The sequence below is a fragment of the Erythrolamprus reginae genome, chromosome 6, assembly GCF_031021105.1.
Source record: "Erythrolamprus reginae isolate rEryReg1 chromosome 6, rEryReg1.hap1, whole genome shotgun sequence".
Taxonomy (NCBI): domain Eukaryota; kingdom Metazoa; phylum Chordata; class Lepidosauria; order Squamata; family Dipsadidae; genus Erythrolamprus; species Erythrolamprus reginae.
Window position 1 is genome coordinate 32091377 of NC_091955.1, and position 27320 is coordinate 32118696.

General features: G+C 41.0%; 1 protein-coding gene across 1 annotated transcript in view; it reads right to left on the reverse strand.

The window, feature by feature from the left end:
- LOC139169119 (uncharacterized) overlaps window positions 1-27320 on the reverse strand; it is a 74005-nt gene that overhangs the window by 10628 nt on the left and 36057 nt on the right. The window contains 1 exon segment of the mRNA XM_070754940.1: window positions 17-154. Within this exon segment, the coding sequence (XP_070611041.1) occupies window positions 17-154 (138 nt within the window).

The window sequence follows — 27320 nt, forward strand, 5'->3', positions numbered from 1 at the left end:
TGACAGTCATACATACCATTGGACATTTAGATGGCACTTTGAGGCCTGTTTCATTAATAAGGCAAAATTCATAATGGAATAAATGATGGGCCCCAAGTCTGCTAGGGGTCCTGAAAATTATGCAGCTTTCAATAGCACTAGCAAGCTCAGGGCACTGAAAAGGAAAGAGTGTAGAAACTTTCTACTGAAAATATGAATTGTATCTGCAGAATAAGATGTATTCTTTAAACACCAAGTCTTAGGATATTTCTCTGAATACAGAACATCACCCTTAGAAAAGATTAAAATATTATTTTAAAATAAACAAACCACCCTGTTTACATAAAACGGCTGGATAGCATTTTAAGTAAGAGATTGTATTTTTACAACCTTATATTTTTAATGTCAATATGCTGACATTATATTAATTGAGAGGCTTAGCAGTTATTTCATTCTGCTACAGAGAGAGCTTTCAGCTAAACTAACGTTGACGTTAAGTACTTAAATTAATCCTTTTGCCAATACCAATACAGGTAATCAATAGACCTGGAATTAAACCACTATTTTTGGCCAGAAGGCATGTTAAATCCCTTGTTTTAGCCACTGCCAATGAAAAAGTAATAAACCTATTTGAATCCAAATGGTCAAAGTCAAATGATCAAAGAACACCAGAAATAACAACTAAAATTGAAATCAAATTATAAATGTGACTTGCAATGAAAGAAGATGAATTTTTTTAAAAAAAAATGGTCATAGTAATTATCAATTTGATAAACTCAGTCAACAAAACATAATGTCATAGATATGTAATTATTTTTCTATTAAGTTTTAAAAACCATGCATATTTTACTTGCTATATAGCAGAAAAATGGTCATTTATTCTCTTTTTTATTTTAAGATTAAAGTTGAGATATTATTTTTCTAATATGTATCTAAAGAGATTAGGAAATATAATAAAATAATAAAAATACTATTGATCCAACATTTTCATACTTTTTGTTGCAATATTTTTGATTGCTATTCTCACAAATACCATATATCAAATTGCTATTAATCTTAAAATATGCTTAGAATATAATTGCAATACTTATGCTCCTTGTTAGTCTTTTTCTCTTTATGATATTATTTTGGCTTTGCATGGAAATGTAAACTTGAATTATATTTATCCTCTTTAACTAACAATACTACAAAGCAGGTAAAAACCTAAGAATATTATTTAGGAATGAAACTGGTACACTCAGTTAATGATGTTGCTTTCCTTAAAACAACTACATTTTCCCCATCCTAATGGAAGAAAGTTAAAACACAAAATTTAAACAGGAAAAATAAATCAGATTTCTTAGTTGCAATGGTTAGCATTTCCCTCATTGTGATAAATTATAAATTATACAGTCAATGTAGGCCAACAAAAAAGACATCTTCAAATTTCAATCAAAGGTGATTATTTAAGCTGGCTGAATGTTCTCCTTTCATGGAGTATGATCTCTCTTTGACAGCTCACACTGACAGATGACCTTCTCTGCAACATCCTTATCCTCCAGATCATGAACAGGGTGTCTCCGCTTGAATATCTCTATATATTTGTGACACTAAGCTTTCAAATGCAGCTATTGACAAATCAGAACATCAGTCTAAGTGCTGGTCTTCCTATCACTCACAATAAAGTAGCCATCACTTGTGGTGTTGTAGAGCAAGCCAATCTCTGAAAAATGAGTTCTCAGTGAGTGCTAATTTGACACAGCTCGCTTGCCTTCCCATAATTGCTCTGTCATTGTCAGTTGGCAGTTCGGGCTCATTCCTGGAAGCTGCGCCATACAATTTGATACAATTACTCCCATTTACCACCACTATTATGCCACTGATGCTGCCCAGTCCGCATATTGACATGCCTCATTAAACCTGGATGCAGGCCATTAATGAACATTGTTAGCATTTCTCTTAAACTTTTTTGCCCCTAATAAACAGTCAGTGTTCCATGAAGGAGCACTGCCATTCTTGTGATATGATATTTATTATCTGCTGGGGGAAGTGTGTGGGTGTATGTGTGTTGGCGGAGAGGGAAAGACTCTGCAAGTGGAAACCATGCAGATGCTGTAAGAGAGATCTATGATTAGATCAGGGGAGAAGAGCACCAATAAGTGGGGTATTTTAGGGCAGGGACACTATACTATTAACCAAGTGACGTGTTCTATCCTATGGAAGATGGTGAGGATAAACATAATAACCAGAATCCACCAGGTTTCTTAGGGTTGATTCATCTCCTCTTTCCCCGAGATGGTGCTGTGTGACACTCCAAATATTTTTTTTAATCATTACTTTTATTTTATTTTATTTTATTTGCCCTGGGTCCTGCATCTATTATGTCCAGCTAACTTCCACATGCATTTTTATTCAGAAATAATTATGTGTTGATCAGAGAAGTTGGCGGCTGTCACCCGTATGGCAGGCACACCTGCTGTGTGACATAGGTGGTAACGATGGCATGCTCTTGAGCTGTCATGACAGGACAAGGGCTTTATTGTCTATATGTCACCATTTCTCTTAGGCAAATTATCCTTTCCTGCACAATGACAATAATAAATGTTAATGTGCTTTCATAAACCCTGGTTATAGGCCCCTTTCTTGTCCATAATCAGAACTATATACCACTCATAATTTTCTGGGATCAGGAAATAATCTTGCAAATCTACTACAATATACAAAAATGTATATGTTCAATATTTCTATAAGAAGTTGGAGGGTTATCTTTCCCCCCCCCTCCTTTTTAATCTCCTCCATAATTAAATCAGGAATTGTCCTCTAAAAAATAAGAGTAGCTAGATCACTAGCCTTAGACAAACATAACTGGCCCATCAGAGTTCTTGTAATGATCAGATGGATTGTTGTACAGTCTCAATGTACTACTCATTTCTGTAATTTTCATAATGAAAGACGAAGATATACAGCAAAGAAACTGAGTACTATATTTTATGTTTCTGCTAGTGTTCTCAAAATACTTCAGTGCTAGCATCCTTATACCTGTCTTCTTTTAGAAAATATTGTTCACTCAAACTATTCAGAATTATTTTATACGCACTTACCTACATTTGCCCATTACAGAAAAACATCCTGAACAAAGTCCACATATCAAAGTCTTTATCATGGGGGAGGTTTCCATCTTGAAATTTTGTAACTTTGAATTTAGTTGCAGGTTTGATTGAAAAAAAAAATCTACAAAAACCTAGGGTAACCAGTTCGCAACAGAAAACAAACACATCTGTTTATATGTTTATATATACACCTGTGACGGCAAACCTATGGCATGCATGCCAGAGGTTGTACACAGAGCCTTTTCTACTGGCATGGTTAGGTCTTACTGGCATTTATTTCATGAGCTTTTATTTCCCTGCAAATGATGAAAAAGAAGATCACAAAAGGAAAAGATCTTATCTCTTGCCATACTGCCCGTGTTGGGATGCCTCATCTCCCACTGGCCAGTTGGTCTTGGGGTCTCCGCTACCCATACACGCATGTGGTGCATGGGCACATTCATACACAAAGACACACATCTTTTAGTTTGGTTATGCTTGCACACTCAAGTTTGGGCACTTGGTGTCTAAAAGATTTGCTATCACTGGTATATATAGTTCATTTATTTCTGCTAAATACTGGATGTTTGTCTTTTCTCTCTCATCATTTATGCAGAATATAATGATGCTTTGTATTGCTTGGCATTTAGAGCATTTGAATTTGCAGGTTCAGAAAAATTATAAATCAAGTGATTCTTTTCTTTGCTCCCCTGTTCAATTCAGCAGAGAGAAGACAACAAATTCCTTTCTCTTTATCACTGCATGGCACTTAAAAAACAAGAAGTTTGTCTCTAGATTATTAGACATCTATCAAAGCAAAGTGGAGGGAGTGGCTTAAAAGGGTGACATTAGCAATGAGGGAGCATTTTATCCAGTAAAATGCTAGTTCTAAGAAAGAAGGGAGGTAAAAAACAGTTCTCCAACAGATTTAAAATATTTTCATTCCCCAGTAGTTGTTTTCTACCAAGCAATTACACTTTTCTGTATCATGAATAATAATCAGCAGTATTTTTCTACAAGAAGGAATAGAGACAAATCCAGAATGTTCCACAGATAATTTTGCTATTCCGGAGGCTTTCCGCTGTCACTATATTGCCAATCAGCTGCTTCTTCCATTTTCAGCAAACAAGTTTTCCAAATTAAATCAAAGCATTTTTTTTATAAAAGATCTCATGTCTCCTTTGGCAGTAACACTCACCAGCACAGTCTTTAATTCTCTCCCCTCTCTCCAGTGCTAAGCTTGATTCTCTCTTTCCAGATGTTACCAAGCTTCTTAAAAATCCTTCCATTTTGGTGTTGGTGCTGCAGCTTTGTCAGTTAAAGCATGGTGACCTCGCCATTCACACCGATGCTGATGGAGGTCAAAGCAGTTTGTCTGGGGGATATGCCGACCCCAAACCAGACTCCTGCTAGTGACTCCATCTTCACCTCCCCTCCAGGGAGGATCTGGCCCAGTTTCATAGGAACCAAGACCCCCAGGTGACAGGGATTCAGAGGACTCCCACGGGCAAAGGGGAACTCCGTGTAGTTGCGGCCATTGGCTCCACCCCTGTGTTATCTATTTCTTTTATTAAACTGAAAATACAGGAAATATTTAGAGTTGGTTTCACATTTGAACATTCAGATACGATATATCCAACAAAGGGGATCTTTGAGATAAATTAGTGCATAAATATATCCTGATCAATTACAGATCAATATATCCTGAATTGATTGTGATATTACTCGGAACCATGACATTGGGGAAATCATAAAAGCAAATATAATGGCCATAATGACACCATCATTTTGGTTTTAGGTGCTTATTGCATAAAAGGCTGGCAGAGTATTGATCACATGCAACAAATGTGTGGAGTGTGACAAATATATGAAATATATTTTGATGCTTTCAGAAAGTTTTAGAGTTGGCTTAAATGAAAAAGATACATTTTTAGCACTTAGATTAGCACATACATTGTTATTTATAGTCAAAGACAACAATAGATAACATCAATCTAACATTCAGAGATAATACATACCAGCAGATAAAATCTTCTGGTGATGCCAGTAGACATCAATAGCAATCAAACAGAAATTTTCAACTTAAAATAGTCAGTGACCTGTCAACTGAGAGGAAACAAATTATCCGCCCTGAGTCTTTGGAGAGGGGCAGCATACAAATCTAATAAATTATTATAAATTATTATTATTATCTTCTTTTCTGAACTTCTACCAGGGCTGATTAATAAGGACATTATTATTTCCTTGTGTCCGGGATAGAAAAAAAGGAGATATTAAATCATCCAACTTTCCACTTAAGGCTTTTCTTGCAAGGGAATATTATTAAATCTCTCTTCTTGCAGTGATGGTGGAAAAATATCAAATCTACTAAGGTAGGAACTCTACTGAAGAAGTTTAGCCTTAAAATGTTAACCAGGTAAGAAGCAGTTGAAAAGCTCTTCCAAAGAAACATTACTTCAAATGTTAACAATTATTGGGGGATAGAACTGCAAAACTCGTGCCATGAAAAAGCAATAATATGCTGCTGAATTTCAATAGAATATTTCTTGGGAGTTTTGGAATTGCAAAATTGGGCCAAAGACAGCAGATGATTTACGAACTGAAGATTGTCCATCCCTGATCTACTAGATGTAAAGCTCTTGGTTCCGGTGGGGCAGACGGATGGAGGTGGAGGTCACTGTTCCACTGAACTATGGCATAACATCAGGAATATAGGTTAATTTAGCTCAAGTCAGCAATTTTTTTGTTATCTTAGACTGGTTGAGGTGTTCCTGTTTTTGGAGACCCCCCACACGATGCTTGCCATGACAGTTTGAGGGCTGTCCTAGTCGTGGATGTGGAGGGAGACAATCAGCTGGGGTGCACAATATGGCGGCTGCCTTTGAGGCTGTTTTGAAGAGCTAAGCCGAATTGAGCGAGACCGAGCTGAGCCGATGTGAGCCAGTAGGTGAGAGCTACTGGCACCAGAGGTGGGCAAGATGTGGGACAGCTGAGTGGAGGTCGAAACAGTCGAGGCAGCTCTGGCCCACCGGATGGACCCGGGGCGCTGGACGGTGGGAGCGTTGGCTGTTGGAGGGCCTCTCAGGCAGAGGGCCTGCGCAGAGTAGCTGGGACAGGCCACCACCGAGGAGGGGTGTAAGGAGAAGGCTGGCAGGTTGAGTTGAAGCTGTGTGGAGCTGCAGAGAGCCGGAAATGTCACCCGGTGAGAGCGGCTGAAATTGAAGGGCGACCAGTGACCAGCGAGAGCTGAGAGTGCTGAGGAGACGGAGGAGACGGAGGCGGCAGCTGAGGCATACTGGGCCCACAGAAAGGAACTGAGAATTCTGACTGGTGGCAGCGGCCGGCACCAAAGAACTTGATGGACAGAGTGACCAACATTGAGGACAGAACACCGAGACCAGAGACTAGGACATTCCCATTGAAAGGTATTATAACCCAGCCATTTTTTAATGGATAACACTATTTTAATGCTGGCTTGAATTAATGAATTGATTAATTATGAATTGATGTTTTGCCTTTGTCATGGTCAGACCATTTTCTGCTATGGTTTGACTTCAAGGCTGCAATCCTTCCTCGCAGGGAGGCGGAACCAACTAGGTGGTTCTGCCCCAGATGCCTGATGGACCCAGAGGGCTTTCAGAGGGCACTTGGGGTTTTGCCAGATTCACTCGTACACAGTTCAGCAAAGTCCCTCGCTGTGGCCGAGAACAAGACTGTGACGGAGGCTCTGGACTGGATTGTGCAATTGCGATCTCTCTGTGGCACTAGACCCCAGAGAGCCCCTTGGTTTACCGAGGAACTCTGCGTGTTGAAACACCAGAAGAGACATCTACAGAAGCGGTGGAAGAAAAGTAAATCTGAGTCTGATCGAACACTTGTAAGAACTCATATTAAGACTTACAAAGTGGCACTCAAGGTGGCAAGATGTCCGTATCATGCCACCTTGATTGCATCAGTGGAATCCTGCCCGGCCACCCTGTTTAGGGTGGCCCACTCCCATCTAAATCAGGGAGGAGTTGGGGAACCCTTGCAGGGCAGTGCCAAGGCCTTTAATACATTTTTTCGCTGATAAAATCGCTTATATTGGGACGATCCTTGACTCCGATTGGACTGCAGTGTTGGCTGACAATGAGTCAGTCAAGGTGACTGGGGCCCTCCTTGTCCATCTGTCTGGGAGGAGTTTGACCTGGTGACACCTGATGAAATGGACAAGGGCATTGGAGCTGTGAGTTCCACCACCTGTTTACTGGACTAGTGCCCCTCCTGGTTGGTTTCGGCCAGCAGGGAGGTGACATGGAGCTGGGTCCAGGAAATTGTCAATGCTTCTCTGAGGGGTGTCCTTTCTGAGTCCCTACAAGGAGGCACTCATGCGCCCCCTCCTCAAGAAGCCTTCCCTGGACCCTGCCGTACTTAATAACTACCATCCAATCTCCAACCTTCCCTTTATGGGGAAGGTTGTTGAGAAGGTTGTGTCGTTCCAGCTCCAGCAGTCCTTGGAAAATGCTGATTATCTAGGCCCTCAGCAGTCAGGATACAGGCCCGGCTACAGCATGGAAACTGCTTTGGTCACACTGATGGATGATCTCTGGCGGGCCTGGGATGGGGGTTTATCCTCTATCCTGGTGCTTCTTGACCTCCCAGCAACTTTTGATACCATCAACCATGGTATCCTTCTGAACCGGTTGGAGGGGTTGGGAGTGGGAGGCACTGTTTTACAGTAGTTCTCCTCCTACATTTTCGGCTGGTGACTGTTGGTATTAGTGGGGGGTCAGAGGTTTCTCCCTTGTGGGGTGCCTCAGGGGTCAGTCCTCTCCCCCCTGCTATTCAATATCTACATGAAACCACTGGGTGAGATAAAACAAGGGCATGAGGTGAGGTATCATCAGTATGCAGATGATACCCAGTTGTACATCTCTACCTTGTGTCCAGTCGGCAAAGCAATGGAAATTCTGTTGAACTTTCACTTTCCCTCTGAGATTGAATTTCCACAATAAGGTATTAACAATGCATAAGTTTCAGCAATAGTTTGGAGCTTCAGGAACTTGGGAAAAAGGGGGGGTTGGGTTATTTCTCCCCCACACACACACACACAAATTGTTCCTAAGGGGGAAAAAACTTAGACTCTACAGGTACGTGACAGATAATCACAAAGTCTTAGACAACAAAACAGATTTTTCATTACGGTGAAGGCTAAGGTAGAAAACATTGCAATTGATACCTTTTGCTAGAACAATGTTTGACATTAGCTTGATGGTGCATAATCACCATCAATAATATGTAGTGAGTTCTTAGCAGAACTAGGATTTATTTACCAATTGTAGATACTTTATTCTTGATTCTGTGCTTTTGGATTCCTTCCTAAGGGAATGCATTTTACTGTACACATTTGGTTCACTGTCTCTGTGCACTTTGCAGGAGAACACATTGCAATTTATTTAATAACAACTTTCACCTTGTTTGTCATTTATTTACATGAATCCAGGTACTCCCTTAGCAAAGCTGGAGCATTATTTGCAATTGGGTATTGTTCTGCATATGTTTCTGTAAATATTTAACTATAGTAAAGATCCTTCAAGTACATTCAGTATTATAAGCTTTGGTGAAGTTAACAGAAAATGTGTGTTTAATAGCCACATTTTTAAAGAAAGTAAAATGGAACTGTATTATTTATTATATGTGTGCTATCAACCTTGAGGACAAACCTGCCCTCTGGATACGTTTGAAACGAAATGAACTCTGTCATGGGAGAAAAAGGCAGGTGAGCCTCCAGCAATGAGATGATCTTCAGCAGAGACATTGTCAACAATTCCCTATTTAACTTTCAGAAACATGGGGCCCTCCTAAGATGTATGTATCCTGCTGATTTTCAACAGAACCATCATTCACGACCACAATGTCTATGCAGGCCAGCACAGCTTGCTTTGTGTTTGGATTTGGGGATCAGAGGTGTTAACATCTGATAATTTAAGTCTGCAGAAATTCTTTGCTTCTCTAAAAAGAAGTCCTTATGCAGTCTCTGAAAAGCCAAATTGTCTCAGAATTTTGTAACAGAAAAACCTCAAAGGCATTGAGACTAGTGTACCTTACAGTTTCTCCATGGAGAATTAGAAGAAAAACAAAACTAGGAAAGATATAAGGTTCCCTTATTGTATAAGCTTCTCTTTAAAAGCTCTCACATTTATTTTTGCTTTCAGTGGATAAAGTTTCATTTTTAACTCAAGGATCCAGAAACATTTTGATTATATTTGTTGCAGTATATCAGACAGGTGGCTATTCAGCCTTTTCTTAAAAACCTCCAGTGGTGAAGCATCCACAACCAATGTTCCCTCTAAGGTGCACAGTCGCGTGGCTGCGCACCCCAAAACAACCCCCCGCTCACCCTTTTCCAAGGCCACACAAGGAGCCGGGTGTTGGAGTTGGGGGCAGGGAGCGATGAAAGTGTGGAGACCGGCAAAGGTTATTTTGAATGACTTTTATTAAGACTTACAAAGTGGCGCTCAAGGCGGCAAGATGCGCGTGCCATGCCGCCTTGATTGCATCAGCGGAATCCCGCCCAGCCGCTCTGTTTAGGGTGACCCACTCCCTTCTTAATCAGGGGGGAGTTGGGGAGCCCTTGCAGAGCAGTGCCGAGGATTTTAACACGTTTTTCGCTGATAAAATCGCTCAGATCCGGGCCGATCTCGACTCCAATTGGGAAACAGAGTCGACTGACAACGAGTCAGTCAAGGTGACTGGGGCACGTACTTGTCCACCTGTCTGGGAAGAGTTTGATCTGGTGACACCTGATGAAGTGGACAAGGCCATTGGATCTGTGAGTTCCGCCACCTGTTTACTGGATCCGTGTCCCTCCTGGTTGGTCTCGGCCAGCAGGGAGGTGACACGGAGCTGGGTCCAGGAGATTACCAACGCTTCCTTGGGGAGGGGAGTTTTTCCAACTCTCTATAAAGAGGCGCTTGTGCGCCCCCTCCTCAAGAAGCCCTCCCTGGACCCAGCCGTACTTAATAACTATCGTCCAGTCTCCAACCTTCCCTTTATGGGGAAGGTTGTTGAGAAGGTGGTGGCGCTCCAGCTCCAACGGTCCTTGGAAGAAGCTGATTATCTAGGTCCCCAGCAGTTGGGCTTCAGACCCGGTTACAGCACGGAAACTGCTTTGGTCGCATTGATGGATGATCTCTGGCGGGCCCGGGACAGGGGTTTATCCTCTGTCCTGGTGCTCCTTGACCTCTCAGTGGCTTTCGAAACCATCGACCATGGTATCATTCTGCACCGGCTGGAGGGGTTGGGAGTGGGGGGCACTGTTCTTCAGTGGTTCTCCTCCTACCTCACCGGCCGGTCGCAGTCGGTGTTAGTGGGGGTCAGAGGTCGACTCCGAGGTCTCTCCCTTTTGGGGTACCTCAGGGGTCGGTCCTCTCCCCCCTGCTATTTAATATCTACATGAAACCACTGGGTGAGATCATCCGAGGGCATGGGGTGAGGTATCATCAGTACGCTGATGATACCCAGCTTTACATCTCCACCCCATGTCCAGTCAACGAAGCAGTGGAAGTTATGTGCCGGTGTCTGGAGGCTGTTGGGGCCTGGATGGGTGTCAACAAACTCAAACTCAACCCGGATAAGACGGAGTGGCTGTGGGTTCTGCCTCACAAGGACAATTCCATCTGTCCGTCCATTACCCTGGGGGGGAATTATTGACCCCCTCGGAGAGGGTCCGCAACTTGGGCATCCTCCTCAATCCACAGCTCACATTAGAAAACCATCTTTCAGCTGTGGCGAGGGGGGCGTTTGCCCAGGTTCGCCTGGTGCACCAGTTGCGGCCCTATCTGGACCGGGACTCATTGCTCACAGTCACTCATGCCCTCATCACCTCGAGATTCGACTACTGTAACGCTCTCTACATGGGGCTACCTTTGAAAAGTGTTCGGAAACTTCAGATCGTGCAGAATGCAGCTGCGAGAGCTGTCATGGGCTTACCTAGGTATGCCCATGTTTCGCCATCACTCCGCAGTCTGCATTGGTTGCCGATCAATTTCTGGTCACAATTCAAAGTGTTGGTTATGACCTTTAAAGCCCTTCATGGCATTGGACCAGAATACCTCCGAGACCGCCTCCTGCCGCACGAATCCCAGCGACCGATTAGGTCCCACAGAGTGGGCCTTCTCCAGGTCCCGTCAACTAAACAATGTCAGTTGGCAGGCCCCAGGGGAAGAGCCTTCTCTGTGGCAGCCCCGACTCTCTGGAACCAACTCCCCCCGGAGATTAGAACTGCCCCTACTCTCCCTGCCTTCCGTAAAGTTCTTAAAACCCACCTTTGTCGTCAGGCATGGGGGAACTGAAACATCTCCCCCGGGCACATACAATTTATGTATGGTATGTTTGTGTGTGTGCTTGTTAGTATATCGGGGTTCTTTTTAAAACTTTTTTAAATATTTAAATTTATTTGAATCTATTTGGATTTGTACGATTTGTTTATGCCTGTTGTGAGCCGCCCCGAGTTCACGGAGAGGGGCGGCATACAAATCTAAATAATAAATAATAAATAAAATAAATGACGGCCACGGCCGCCCCTGCCCCCCGGTGCCTCCAGCCCCCTTGCACCCCTGGCTTCTCAACGTTGCCCCCCCACCTGATCTGCCCCTCTCTCTAGCTTTCTCCTCCTCCGCCTCCCGCCTTGGGGTGGTGGCTGCAGTGGTGGTGGCGGCTGTGACTTCTCATCCTCCTCATCCAGCCGCTAGCGAAGGGACTGCGAGAGGGTTTTCTCTGAGTGCTTTGGAAATGCCCATCCCGCCCCTCTCGCAGTCCCTTCGCTGAGAGCACTTTTGTCCCGGGCTGTCAGTGAAGGGGCTGCAGGAGAGGTGGGGCAGGCATTCCCAAAGCAATTGGAGCCACCGTTCCCCATAAGCTGCGTCCGTGAGCAGGCGCGCACCCCCAAATACACCCGCGCGCACCCTTTTCCATGGGCGCGCGCTCTCCATCCTCCTGCCAGCCCGTGGGGGGGAGTGGGGAGGTGCCGACAGTAAAAGGAAAGGGAGCCATGGCTGCCCCTTCCTCCCCACTGTGCCTCTGGCCCCCTCGCGCCCCTGGCCTCTCAGCCCTGCCCCCCGCCCGATCCGCCCCCTCTCCTCCTCCATCGCTTCCTGCGCTCCCAGCCAGGGGGCTGTGAGAGAGAGTTTTCTCCGTGCGCTTCAGGAATGCCTGCGCCTCCAGAGCTTTCAGCAAGGGGGCTGCAGTAGAGGCAGGGCAGGCATTCCCAAAGAACTCAGAGAAAACGCTCTCGCAGCCCCCTTGCTGAAAGAGAGAGAGGGAGAAGGAGAGAGAAAGGCAAAATGGTGCACCCTGTCGCTGAGGCTTTTGCTGCTCCTGGAGGGGGGCGCTGATGCCAAAAGCCTCAGTGCTGTTTGGCTGCCGGAAGGGTGGGGAAGAGAAAATCCACCCCCCTCCAGGAGCAGCAAAAGCCTCAGCGACGGGGCGCGCCATTTGCCTTTCGACTCCATCGCTGAGGCTTTTGCTGCTCCTGGAGGGGGTGTGCCGATGCTGAAAGGCAAACGGCGTGCTCCGTCGCTGAGGCTTTTGCTGCTCCTGGAGGGGGGGGTTGGGGGTGCCGATGCCGAATGCTTTCCCTCCGCGGTGGGGGTGCAGGACAGGCGCAGGCAGCCCTAGGAGACAAAGAGGGAATGAGAGAAAGGAAAGAGACAGAAAGGGAGGGAGAGAAAGAAAGAGTGAGAGATAGAAAGGATAGAGAGAAAGAGGGAATGAGAGAAAGGAAAGAGATAGAAAGGATAGAGAGAAAGAGGGAATGAGAGAAAGGAAAGAGACAGAAAGGGAGGGAGAGAAAGAAAGAGTGAGAGATAGAAAGGATAGAGAGAAAGAGGGAATGAGAGAAAGGAAAGAGACAAAAAGGGAGGGAGAGAAAGAAAGAGTGAGAGATAGAAAGGATAGAGAGAAAGAGGGAATGAGAGAAAGAGGAAATGAAGGAGGGAGGGAAAGAAAGTGAGTGATAGAAAGGATAGAAAGAGGGAGGGAGAGAAAGGAAAGAGAGATGAGAGAGGAAGGAGGAGAGAGAAAGAGAGAGAAAGGAGGAGTAGCGAATTATGGATGTCAGAACTCGTGCATGCATAATAGCGTGCGCCCACACTTTTAAAAAAAAAATTATTTAGAGATTTATGCCGCCCAGTCCAAAGGGACTGCCGCTCAGACACTATACTTTTCCGCCCACACCGGAAAAAAACTAGAGGGAACATTGATTGGAGCAGGGGCTGGTGAAGGTTATTTTGAATGTCGAGCACACATGCATGCATGCTCCCCATTCCACTGCCAGCCCACCCGGAACATTCAAAATAAGAAAAATCTTCGCCGGCCTCCGCAGAGAAGAAAGGAAGAGAGAGAAAGAGAGAACAAGAGAGAAAGAATGAGAGAAAAAGAAAACAAGAGAGAAAGAATGAGAGAGAGAGAAAGCAAGAGAGAGAGAGAGAGAAAGAAAACAAGAGGGAGAAAGAGAACAAGAGAGAAAGCAAGAGAGAAAAAAACAAGAGAAAGAACAAGAGAAAGAGAGAGAAAGAGAGAGCAACAGACAGAGTGAGATAGAAAGGAGAGAGGGAGGAGAGAAAGTGAGAAAAAGAGAGAGAGAGCAAGAGGGAGGAGAGGGGAGAGAGAGAGAGAGTAAGAAAGAGAGGGAGAGAGAGAAAGAAAGAGAGAGTAGAGAGGAAGGAGAGAGAGAGAAAGAGAAAGCGAGAGAGAGAAAGAGAGAGAGAGTAGAGAGGAAGGAAGAGAGAGAGTGAGAGAGAGGAAGAAAGAGAGAGAGAGAGAGAGAGAGAACACCAGAGAGAGAGAGAGAGAACACCAGAAAACACCAGGTCTGGTCTAGAAAGTCAAAGTTCTGTTGATGACATCAGTTTTTAAGCTAGTAGTTTGTTTCTAAAATCCTTTTCTCCCTAAGTGGATGTTGGTCTTTTGTTGGAAATATAGATAAAAACACAATTTCTACTCTTAATTCTACCTTCCCTAGCTGTTCATAATCTCTTGTTATTGTTATCAGATTCATTGTTATGTCATTGGTTATCATATGTAGGAGAAGAAAGGGGTAGTAATCAGTGGGGTTGATTTTAGTAAGGTACTCAGTTATATCTTTGAATTTTGCCCTAGGGAGACAATTCACTTCCTTAGATTGATTGCCTGGTCTTCAGACTATAGTTTCTGTTCCCCTAAGAATTAAACTTACTGTCACCAATATTTGCCATTTTTTTCTTAAAGAAGACTGGAATACTTTTCTTTCTTTCACAGGAATGTTGAATTGTGCCTCTTTTAAACTTCACTGGTGAATGTATTTTGTGGGTCTCTGCATATTTGCTAGGGGGAGGCCATGAAAGCAATTTTTCAGTTCCATAGGACTTTAATTGGAGTCAGCTAGGGTAGATAGTAAGAACTTTATTCCTGATTGCTGTTTTATTTTAAAAGTGACATGTTTCCACTGGTCTTGCTCTTTAGGAACATATGTCAGATCATTTTTACAGAGGCTGTTTGTTCCCTATTATGTTCAATTTGGATTATTGGTTTTTGTACAATGAATGTATAATGATCCTTGTAGTTCTTTCTAATTGAACTTCTAATCTAACTGCTGGAAAGCAGTGGTGCTGTTCTGTGCCATTTTGACACTAAGGTGGAAAAGAACAAGAGAGATAAGATAAGTTGGGATGGGAGCTTCTACCAGTCTTCCATGGGTGGGGCGGGGGGGGGGGGTGAGGGGAGCAGAATGCAAGTGATTGGTAGCAGGTTGGAAGGAATGTGAAGTCCACAGTGCTTTGAACATACACCATTAAAGTGGTAATAGATGAGAAAAATAAAAAAGCATTCCAAAAAAACAGCTTTCATTATTTGCAGCCTACCATTGCAGATCTCTGTTGAAGGTGCAGAGCTGCACAGGGTGAGACCCTCCTGCACGTACACACACGCACACACACACACTTGTGCCAGGTCTAGGAGAGGTGAGCTGAGCTGAGAGTTACAGAGAGGCCCATCAGGCACAGAGGCAAAGACAAGGGGGCAGGGGTCAAAATGGGAAGCCTCTGCTCTGCCCATCACTGCCTGCCTGTTGCCAGCTCTGCCCAGAGACTCTGGAACTTAAAAAAGAAGGAAAGAAGATTATAGTGAGCGAGAGGGAAGATCTGAGGGAAGTCCTGTCTTAAGACTTAGCCACCAGCAGCCCTGCTGTCCTTTCACCATACTCTTATCCCCTCCTCCTGATCTGTCCTGTTGGTCTCCAATCCTATAGTTGAGGATGCTTTGATTACAAAGCCAGGCCTCTTTGCAAGGAGACATAGTGGACATCCCTCTAACCCATGAGCAACCTTATCAAGGAGAGCAAGCAGAGTAGCAACAGCCTCAAGGAGGAGGCAAGCACAACCAGGCATTCCCTTGAGGGGCTGTGCTGTGCTGTGGGGCCCCAGTGCCCTGGGATCTCAAGGATTGGGCTGAGTGCTTATTTTCTACTGCCTATGGCTCTGAGGAACCTGCACTGCTGTCTGCAGGGGGCGGGGGGCTCTGCATCCAATGGGAGAGATGGCAAGGCTCTTCAACTGGAAAAGAGTTTGACGCTTTCCCTAGTCTCCCCTTCCTCCACTCCAGCCTGCCCTGGCCACAAGTGCTCCTGACATGAGCAACATTGTGCTGGCCATATCAACCCCAGCTATGCCAACCCATTCCCTGGAGGTCAACTACAACCTCAGACATAAATGAAAGACTCTTGGAAAGGGATAAGCTGCACTTCACAAAAATGGAGAAATGAAAACTTCCTAACAGTGAGGACAATTAATCATTTGAACAGTTTGCCTTCAGAAATCATAGGCGCTCTATCACTGGAGACAAGACCAGTGGTGGTATTCAGCTGGTTCTCTTCAGATTGCATGAATCAGTAGCGGCAACTGCAGGAGGCTCTCCCACCTGCCCTGATGTATTGCACGAGCACTGAGCATGCACAGAAAGCCATATGCATGTGCAGATGCATGCACACTCACATTTGTGAACCTATAATGAAGGTGAGGGAATCCAACCTCTGGACTAAACAGTACTCATCTGAAATAATACAGGTTCTCCTGCTTGAGCAGGGGGTTGGACTAGAAGACCTCCAAGGTTCCTTCCAGCTCTATTCTATTCTATTCTATTCTACTCTTTAAGTCTAGTCTAGTCTCTTTGCACATGCAATATCCATGTTGCTTATGATGTGAACACGACAGTCTGAATGCTCTGAATGAGGCCAACTATATAAAACTTTATAAAGTATCAAGAAACAAGAATAATCCAAAAGCTTGCCCAGTTGTTTATTGGTATCAATCAAAAATCAAACGTAAAGAGAAACTGTTTGTTGTTTCAATGAAAAGGAGCACTAGATACAAGGTACCCATAGAAAACACAAATTTATTTTTTTTCTCTTAAAAGGAGAATTCTAATATGCAAAGATCCTTGTGTTTAAAAATGCATATTTAACAAAAAGAGTTCAGCGACCTTTCTAGGTCTGTAAAGGTTAGGCTGGGAGCAATTAATGTCCCAATCCTTTCTCAGACCTTAAGTACACCTGCTGTGCTTGGAAATGAAACAATTACTAACAAATTACAGGTTTATCCTATGCAATTTTAAAAGGCAATCAGGAACCAAAGCAACTAAGTAAAGTACCAAACATCTTTTTGTTTTCTATAGGCCATTCTGAAGTAGGTCAAGTGTCCTACAGAAGGAAAGAAAGTTTTAAAGGGTCTCCAGTTGAAAGACAATTAATGGACAGTTCTGTCTTTAAAGAAGTTTAACAATACCCTAAAGCAGTGATGATGAACTTTTTTTTTCTTCAGGTGCCAAAAAAGTTTATATGCATGCTATCACGTATGCACGAGTGTCCACACCCATAATTCAATGCCTGGGGAGGGTGAAAACAGCTTCCTCTGCCCCCACGGAGGCCCTCGGGATGCCGGAAAGGGCCTATTTCCCAACTTCTGGTGGGCCTGCTAGGCTCATGTTTTGCCCTTCCCAGGCCCCCAAGGCTTCCCTGGAGACGGGGGTGGGTAAAAATACCCTCTTCCATCCCCCCCGGGAGGCTTTCTGCAAGCCAAAAATGGCCTCCCAGAGCCTCTGTGCAAGCCAAAAATCAGCTGGCAGGCACACACATGCACGTTGGAACTGAGCTAGGGTAACAGCTCACGTGCCAGCAGATATGGCTCTGCATGCCACCTGTGGCACCCGTTCCTTAGTTTCACCATCACTGACCTAAAGGCATCTTAGCTATAGTATTGATAGGAAGAGAATCCAGGGAAAGACCCTCTATTAACTGAAGGGGAATACGGTAGTTTGAAGTTAAGAGAATACAGGCAGGAGAATAATCAGTGATTATCACAGTTGCCTTAATATTCTGAATATGATTCATTATACTGTAATTAAGTTTTAATTAATGTCACTCTGCTTTACTTATTTTAGAAAATTAAATAAAGTTCATTTTATTACACATCCTAAACTGAGCAGCAGAAGCTAGAATTCTCTTCCGATTAAAGGAAGCCATCTGGCCAAATTATCTTTGAAGTATAAGCATGTGTTCTGAAGTTATGTTCTATAGCACTTTTGATAGATGTCTGCCTCAAGTGTGTAACTCTGAATAACATTATTATCAACTGTCTGACTAATGAACTCAAAATAAGGAAACACTCGGGAGCTTTGAATCCCCCAAAATAAAACTTTATTGGATACCTCATTTTGGTACTGAAGAATCAAAACCAACTCTGGTTTTCCAGCGCAAATGTTTGCCTAGTTAAAAAGTAGCTTCCCTTTCTCCCTACACCTAGGTGATCACATTGCCCAATTATGAGACATCCCCCTTTTTATGAGAACAGTCTGCCTCCTTTTCAAGCACCTGCAGTGATGACCTTGATGGTTTCCAGGCTTCTATGATCTGTGCATAATTTCTGGGCATTCCATTCCACCCTTTCCTCCCCCAAGTTTATTGGTAATTTGAATAGGGTTTGAAAGAAGCAAAGTGGTTCAATCTTGACATGCCAACCCCTTGAAGTAAAAGGACACATGGAAAACATTAAACATAGATTAACACCATTACTTAGGTAGCCTTAGTCTTCAACAATTTCATTGGCTATTGAAGGTATTTTGCACGGAACCTTCTTATTAACTTGCCTGTACTAACACTGTGTTTTCTAATTTTCCCTTAAAATACCTTAAATCCAATATCTTCTTGATCTTGCAGTGGGTTTCTAATCCTCCATTACAATGTGAGTTAGGGACTCCTCTTCGACTTGCCTTAACTTAAAGCCTCAGAAGGATTTCAACAAGCTACAGTGGGACACTGGATGGAGTCACCTGAGCACCTTCGGTAACCATGATTCCATTCAGCTAACATTGCTAAGGAAGGACGTTCCATTGGCAATTCTGGCATTGATACAAAGTCAACTCCTATTTTGAAAGGGATGAATGAGTGCTACTATGCACCAAGTTATTGTAAGCCACTTCTGTGAAAGGTAGGAGTTCCATTCAGTTGGTTTGCTGATAGTTTACATAGCAACATAGGAACTGCTTCACTATTGCATTAGTTTGTTTCATCACGTCATTGGTACCCAAATAGCTTTAATTTACTGTTGATGTTTGACTTCTTTTTATTATTGTACTATTGTATTATTTTTATTGTTGTAAGCCGCCCTGAGTCCTACAGGATTGGGTGTCATAGAAGTCAAATTAAATTAAATTAAATTAAATTAAATTAAGTTAAGTTAAGTTAAGTTAAGTTAAGTTAAGTTAAGTTAAGTTAAGTTAAGTTAAGTTAAGTTAAGTTAAGTTAAATTAAATTAAATTAAATTAAATTAAATTAAATTAAATTAAATTAAATTAAATTAAATTAAATTAAATTAAATTAAATTAAATTAAATTAAATTAAATTAAATTAAATTAAATTAAATTAAATTAAATTAAATTAAATTAAATTAAATTAAATTAAATTAAATTAAATTCTCGGCTTTCCCCACTCTCTAGTGAGACATGCAACTTGCTTGCCCTAAAGTTGTTTAAATACAAATCTGCTTATGATGATTTAGGTCCCACAAGCAGGGGTGGGCTGCTGCCCGGACCGGGGGGGGAGGGGGCGCAGTGGGGTAGAAAAAATGGAGCTCCACCCCAGAGCACCCAATTTGCACTGAAAGATGTTGAAAGAAAATGCAGGGCATCTTGCATAAGCCATGCCGACAGTGTGGTAGTAAAAATTTTGGTAGCTCTTCACTGCTCACAAGTATATATTTTAATGGTTCACTTTATATTTTAATGTATGTAAATAGTTTTTTTATTATTGTAAATTGCCCAGAGCTATCCTGTTAAGATCAGAGGCCTATAAATTTTATAAATAAATAAAATAAAGATATGTGTAACTCCCTTAAACCCATCCCTCCCTGTTGAATCCAAATTTTTCAGTATTTTATTTCACATCCACAGATCAGCTAATCTCTCAAGGCAGCATTTATTTCTCTCCTCAACATTGCAACACCCGGCCATCTTTTTAATTTTAATTCTATATGATGGAACTGATTCTCTTTTACAATTATGAAGCCTCAAAATGCTATGCAAACAATAATGGCCTTCATCCCCAAAGGTTTCCAGATTATTTTTTACTACTACTATAATTGTAAAGGTCTTTGTGGGGCAATTAAGGTTCTCAATAAGCTCCACTCCCTGTGCTTCCTATAACATTCCATACATTATTTTTCAATAACTTTCCTTTGCCTCAAAAATTGTTTAAATCTCTTATGACTAATATCCAGTTTTCTGAGGTAGCATCAAATAAATGTAATTCTTATTAAGTTAACCCATGTGACCTCACCTCACCTCTCTGCCCTCAGTGGTATATAGAGGAATTGAGAGGAGTAAAACAGATGAAGAGATATCTTCCAGCGGATGAACTTGATTGAACATGAGTAAGAGCTGCTATTAAGGCCTACCTTGTTGCAATTCGTGTGTTGAAGTGTAAATACTTCCCCACACTAATTGCACCTACAGATAATTGCACAGCAATGCTCTTTAATTCCTCCTGGGGAAGGAGGAGATTTAGGTCCATCTGAAGGGACTCACTGAGGAATATGCAGATTTTCTGGAAAACAAAATAATTCAGCTTCATTCCCAATTAGATGCTGTCATGCAGGGGTGAAATGTTCTGGGTTCACTCATGACTGTTGGTTGTCAGAGAGTTCTGTGCATCTGCAGAGGATAAAAGAACCCAAATGGTGGTGTCTGGAAGGGTGGGCGAATCCTCATGCTGTCTTTGCAACTGGCTCTCCAATGACCAATAGGCACAATTGAACAGGGAGCATTTCACCCCTGCTGGAGTGGTTGCTGGTCCAGGGGAAGCCCCTGAGGCAGATTCTTGCCCTGTTGTCTGGGAATGGTTTGACCCTGTTGCTCTTGAGAAAGTGGACCGGATCTTAAGAAGTATGCATGCAACCACCTGTGTTTAGACCTATGTCCCTCCTGGCTTGTGAAAGCTTCCTGAGAGGTGATAGGTGGGTGGATTCTGGTGGTGTTTAATGCTTCTCTGCAGGAGGGAGTAGTGCCCCATTACTTTAAGGAGGCTGTGGTCTGCTCTCTTCTTAAGAAGCCATTACTGAATTCCATCTTGTTGGATAATTTCCTACCTGTCTCCAATCCGAATCTTCGGAGAAGGGCAGCATACAAATATTATTATTATTATTATTATTATTATTATTATTATTATTAATAATAATAATCTTCTTCTCTTTTGAGAGAGAAGTTTGAGAAGATGGTTGTGCAGCAGCTCTAGAGGTTTCTGGATCAAATGGATTATCTAGACCCCTACCAGTCATGATTCAGGCCTGGATATGGGACAGAAATGGTATTAGTCATGTTTTTGGTTGATCTCTGGCAGAAGTGGGATGTGAGTAGTCCATCCATTCTTGCTCGATTGGACCTCTTGATGGTTTCCGATACCATCAATCATTCTTCTGGAGTGACTTTGGGGGATGGGAGTGGAAGGCTCTGTGCTATCCTGTTTCACTTCCTTCCTCTTTGGCCACTCTCAATCATTGTTGACTGGAGGGGAGATTTCCAGCCCTTGCCCTCTGCTTTGTGGTGTCCTGCAGGGATCAGTACTCTTTCCACTTCTGTTCAACATTTATATGAAATCATTGGGTGAGATCATCCATTACCATTGACTGAGGTATCACTATGCTGATGATATTTAGCTGTATGTCTCAGACCGTGACAAGTTAATGCCATGTCCTCCCTCTCCAGTGCGTAAAAGCTATTAGGGGCTGTTGTGGTTGACTCTGGGCCAGCTCCTGCCCCAAGGACTGTGGGGGTGGATGTGGGTGAATCCTCCCAGGGTCAGAGGCCAGTTTTATTGCCGACTGCTTCTGAAAGCGGTCTGAAGCAGATAGTGGAAGTGAAATGGGATCCTCAGAGGGGGTAATGGCAGACAGCCCATTAGGTAGTTGTCCCATGAGTGATTCATCATCGTTATCATCACTGGATTTGGAAGGAGAGACATTCATTGATGTAGGCAGACACAGGGCAATGTCTAGGAAAGAGCAACTGCATAAATACTACAGGGAAATAAGGTAGATCACCTGTGGCTGGGTGTAATTAGACTAATTGGGGCTGCTGTTAAATAGTCAGTGTTCTGGCCCCTGGTGTGGAAGTTTAGCCATTCGGTAAAGGAGGACGTGTGTTTTGTATCATGATTCTACAAGGACTCTCTTTGAACTGTTTCCAGGACTTTTGAACTAAATCATAGTCAAGTTTGTGACTTTGTGAACTCTTGAAGGAGAGTTGCTGTGAAATCTTCACAGCTGCTTGTTATCTGCTTTGTGTTTGTTTATTGTTCTTCACAGCATTTAAGGCGGTTGCTTTGAAGGTGAGCATTTTGCCTGACTAAGTGTGTGTGGCTCCTCTTTTACTTTCGATAAAAAACAATGTTATTGACTTACAACTGTGTGTGTCTGAATTCCTACATTTGAACTTATTGAGGGCTCGTGCCGAGAAGCCCGGCAGAACAGGGGCTGGATGGAGAACAGCTTGAAACTAAATCCTGGCAAGACTGAGTGGTTCTGGGTTTAGGGTTCTTTGGCTCATAGAGAATTGTCACCTTTGGTCTTGGATTATGTGGCATTACACCAAACTTACCCTATACATAATCTATAGATTCTCCTGTATTTGTGATTCCTGCTGAAAAAGCTGTGACAGTCATGGACAGGGGGGCCTTTGCACAACTGTAGATTGTGCATCAGTTACAACCTTTCCTGGACCAAAAAGCCTTACTCACCATTACTCATTCCCTAGTCACTTCCCATCTTGACTATTGCAATGTTCTCTACATGGGTCTGCCCTTGAAGAACATCTGGAAGTTCCAGTTGATGCTAAAGGCAGTGGCTCACATGACTTTTTGCAGACCTTGGTGTGCACATGTATCGCTTCTCCTGTGGGAGCTACTTTGGTTGCCGATGCATGCAATTCAGATGCAATTCAACATGCTGGTTGTCATTTTTAAATCCTTTCATGGCTTAGGACCAGGATATCTTTTTTTTTCAATATTTTTTTATTAATTTTCTTTAAAATAACATACAGACTTACAAACATTTAACATACAATGTAGGGATGTATCATCCCTGCTCTTCTCAAAAGTATAAATGCAGATACAGAAAAAGGAATACACGATTGAATATCTAATTCGATGCTACTAATACAAAAAATGTCTAATAGAGAAAAAAAATTAATATCATATAAAAATTTCTAACTAATTTCAAGTCAAAAAATCTTAAAAAAAACAAATTTCTATTCTATCTATATAAACTAAATCTAATATAAATTTCAATGAGAAAAAATTATCTAAAGTATCTATACTTATTATTACTCTTCTTTCTTTATTTTTTATTCTTATCTATCCATTCATAAACATTGTTCCATGTTTCATAAAATTTGGTTTCTTCCTGATCATTCAAGCGTCTTGTCATCATGTCCATTTCCGCGCAGTCTAATATTTTTGCAATAACTCCCTCTTCTTTGGGGATATCTTCCCCTTTCCAATTTTGCGCGTAGATAATCCTTGCCGCTGTAAAAATATGTATAATCAAATACAAAATTTCTTTTTTGTAATTTTGGTTAGTAATTCCTAGCAAACAAAACTCCGGGGTGAAATCTATTTTCTGCTTTGTAATCTCTTTTGTCATTTTCTCAATCATTTTCCAATACATTTTAGCTTTACTACATGTCCACCATTGGTGGTAGTAGGATCCTATTTCTTTCTTACATTTCCAGCATAAGGGTGATGTCTTTGGGAACATTTTTGCTATTCTACTTGGTGGAAGATGCCATCTATAGAACATTTTAATTTGGTTCTCTTTCATAGAAACTGACTTTGTCATCTTCCAATTACACATCCAAACTTTCTCCCATGTATCTAAATCAATTTCTTTACCTATGTTTCTACACCAGTGTATCATACTATCTTTTAATGTTAACTCAATATTCTTATGAGTAATCAAATATTTATATATTTTTCCAATTACCCTATTTTGATTTTTAGTAATTAAGTCACTTAACAGATTTTTACTTTTATTAAATATGTAAAGTATACTGTCTTTCTGATATCTGGATCTAATCTGTGCGTAGTGCCACCAATCAATTTGTATCCCTTCATCTTGTAATTTAATTCTAGATTTCAATTTCATTTGGTTATCTAACAAGTCTTTATATCTTATATTTCTTGTATCATTAATAGAGTTTGGGTGTATTATTGCATCCAAGGGGGTAACCCAATCCGGGATTGTTAAAAAGTGGTTTTTCTTTATATCTTTCCAAACGCCAAATAAATATTTTCTCAACGTATGTCTTTTAAAATAAAAATGATTTTTATCTTTATCATACCAAACAAATGCGTGCCAGCCAAGCATAAGATCATGTCCTTCTAATTTTGATGTTCTTGTATCCTCTAAAGTTATCCAATTTTTAATCCATGTTAAAACGGCTGCCTGATAGTATAATTTCCAGTTTGGGAGGGCGAAACCCCCCCTCTCTTTTATATCTTCTAACATATTTATCTTAATTCTTGCTTTTTTCCCTTGCCATAAAAATTTTTTAACCACATTTGTTAGATTTTTTAAAAAAATTGCCCCTGGATTAATTGGGATCACTTGAAATAAAAATAATACCTTAGGTAAGATATTCATCTTAATCGTGGCAATTCTTCCCAAAAATGATATTTTTAAATCATTCCATATTTCTAAATCCTTTTTGATTTCATTAATTAATTTTATGTAGTTATCATTTTTTAATGTTATTGTTTTAGCTGTTAGCCATATTCCCAAGTACTTTACTTTTTTAACTATTTGCATTCCAGTAATACATTCTAAATTACTTTCTTGTATTTTACTCATATTTTTAGTTATAATTTTTGTTTTATTTTTATTTATTTTCAAACCTGCTACCTTACCATATTGTTCTATTGTTTGGATTAATCTTGGTGCTGTGACTAACGGATCTTCCATTATAAAAGTCAAATCATCTGCAAAAGCCTGGACTTTATATGTCTCTTTTCTAACTGTTAAGCCCTTTATCTGTGGGTCTGCTCTTATTTTTATTAAGAGTGTTTCTAAAGTCATAATAAAAAGGAGAGGTGAGATGGGACATCCTTGCCGCACTCCTTTATTTATTTTAAACGCTTCTAATTGCTCATTATTTAATATAATTTTTGTCGTTTGTTCTGAATAAATAGCATCTATTAAATTGACAAATTTGGGGCCGAATCTCATTTTATTTAATTGCATCTTTATAAATGTCCAATTCACGTTATCAAAAGCTTTTTGGGCATCTAGGAACATTAAAGATAATGTTTTATCTGAGTATTGCTCATAGTACTCTAATACATTGATGATTGTTCTAAGATTATTTTTGATTTGTCTACCTGGAAGGAAGCCATTTTGGTCTGGATGAATTTTGCTATTTATTACAGTTTTCAACCTATCTGCATATATTGCTATAAAAAATTTATAATCTACATTCAATAAAGATATTGGTCTATAGTTTTTAATTTTTTCTTTTGCTGTATCTGGTTTATGAATTAAAGTTATCAAAGATTCCGACCATGATTTAGGAATTTTACCATCTACTCTACATTCGTTAAAAATTTGCAACATATTATTTCTTAATACTTCATTTTCTATTTTATACCACTCTGCTGGAATAGCGTCCGGCCCCGTGACTTTATTATTTTTCTGCTTTTTAATAACTGTGAGGAGTTCTTCCATTGTTATTGGACTCTCCATCTTTTCTTGTTGCTCTTCTGTTATTTGTGGTAGCTCTGCACTCTCTAGATATTTAAATACTACTTCTTCTTCAATATTGTCATCTTTGTACAATTCTTTAAAAAAATTCTGAACTATATTTGCTTTTTCCTCTGAATCATGCTTTATTATTCCATCTTTATCTTCTAACTGTCTAATTAATTTAGATTGTCTCTGTTTTCTCAATTTATATGCTAACCATCTGCCTGGTTTATTAGCATGCTCAAAATATTGTTGCTTAGCTCTTTTTATTTTTTCCAATATCTGGTTTTGTTCTTGTAATCTAATTTTATGTTTAATTAAATTTATTTTTTTTCCCAAGTCTTTATTTTTCACATTTTGTTGTGATAAAGACTCTAATTGTTTTAGTTCATTTATTAATTGTTCATATTTTCTTTTTCTTTCTTTATTATATTTTGCAGTATAAGATATTGTTAATCCTCTTATGTATGCTTTAGTCGCATCCCATAAGTTCTGTGGAGTGGTGTCTGTATTTTTATTAATTTCAAAAAATATTTTTAATTCCTTTTCAATCCATTCTTTATATTCTTTATATGAGAAATATTAAAAAGTATTATAATTGGCAAATGAATAGAAATATTTTGAAAGAGAAAGAATATAAAGGACCAGGATATCTGAGGGACCAGTCTCTTGCCAGTCACATCTACCTTACCCACTAGAGTGGGGAGGCAAATAATGTTGCGGTTCCCATTCCCCAGGGAGATTCAACTGGTGGATCCCAGAAAGGCCTTCTCTGTGGTGGCTACCTCTCTCTGGAACATCATTTCCTCAGAGATTAGAGAATTCTCACTCTTCTGGAAGGCGCTAAAAAACTGGTTCTGCCAGCGGGCCTGGGGAACCCAGAGTGGGATGGAGCCCATTAAATGGCTTGTGTGATGTGTTGTTGTCACCAATGTGGGAGGGGCTATTGTATTATATTATTCATTTATTATTTAATTACTTTTTTCTATTAGTTTTATTTTTATATATATGATGTTTTTATATTCCTGTAAGCCGCCTTGAGCTGCCATGTGGAAATAGACGGCAATATAGTTTCTAATTTGTCCTCTCTTTTCCCTGTTGTCTCTATTCAGTACAACCAGTTTTTCCTCTGTTTGTTCTGTTTTGTTTTCTCATTTTTCTCCCTGAGAAGGTAAGTTGAGGAATAAAAGATATGTCTTTCCTGTGGCCATTTCATGACCATTAAAAAAATGATCCAACAAAAAGCAAGTTAGGAGTACATTTTTCTCCTGTTTGATGTACTGAAACTTCCTGAACGGTAGTGAGTCTGCAGGAATTGCAGCATACATAAGCAGTCCAGAATGTCAACTTGATAACAACACAAAGGCAGGATGATCAATCAATCAATCAATTATAACGGCAATCCAACACACTACAATGAGCTTGTAAATATACATGGTCCACACAGAGAGGTTCCTCAGCATAATATTCCCCTTTACCTCTGGTCTTCTACATATTTATTTCATCAAAGTGTTCAAAGAAACTAAAGACATAATCACTAAAAAAATGTAACACTGTTGCTTGCTTGCTTGCTTGCTTGCTTGCTTGCTTGCTTGCTTGCTTGCTTGCTTGCTTGCTTGCTTGCTTGCTTGCTTGCTTGCTTGCTTGCTTGCTTGCTTGCTTGCTTTATTTATTTATTTATTTATTTATTTATTTATTTATTTATTTATTTATTTATTTATTTATTTATTTATTTATTTAATTTCTATGCCACCCCTCTCCGAGGACTTATGAGGGACAGCCTGTAAGTAATTTTTTAAAAAATTAAAGAAATCCATGCATGTTATTTTAAAACCCTACATGGTATAGTTATCTGCAGGATCATCTCTCCTTGAGCATATCTGCTGTCCCATCAAAGCAAATAGAATAAGCAAGCTTCAAGTCCTTTTTTTAGCTGTCCTCTTATGGTTCCTTCGAAGCCTTTTCCATTGCAACTCCT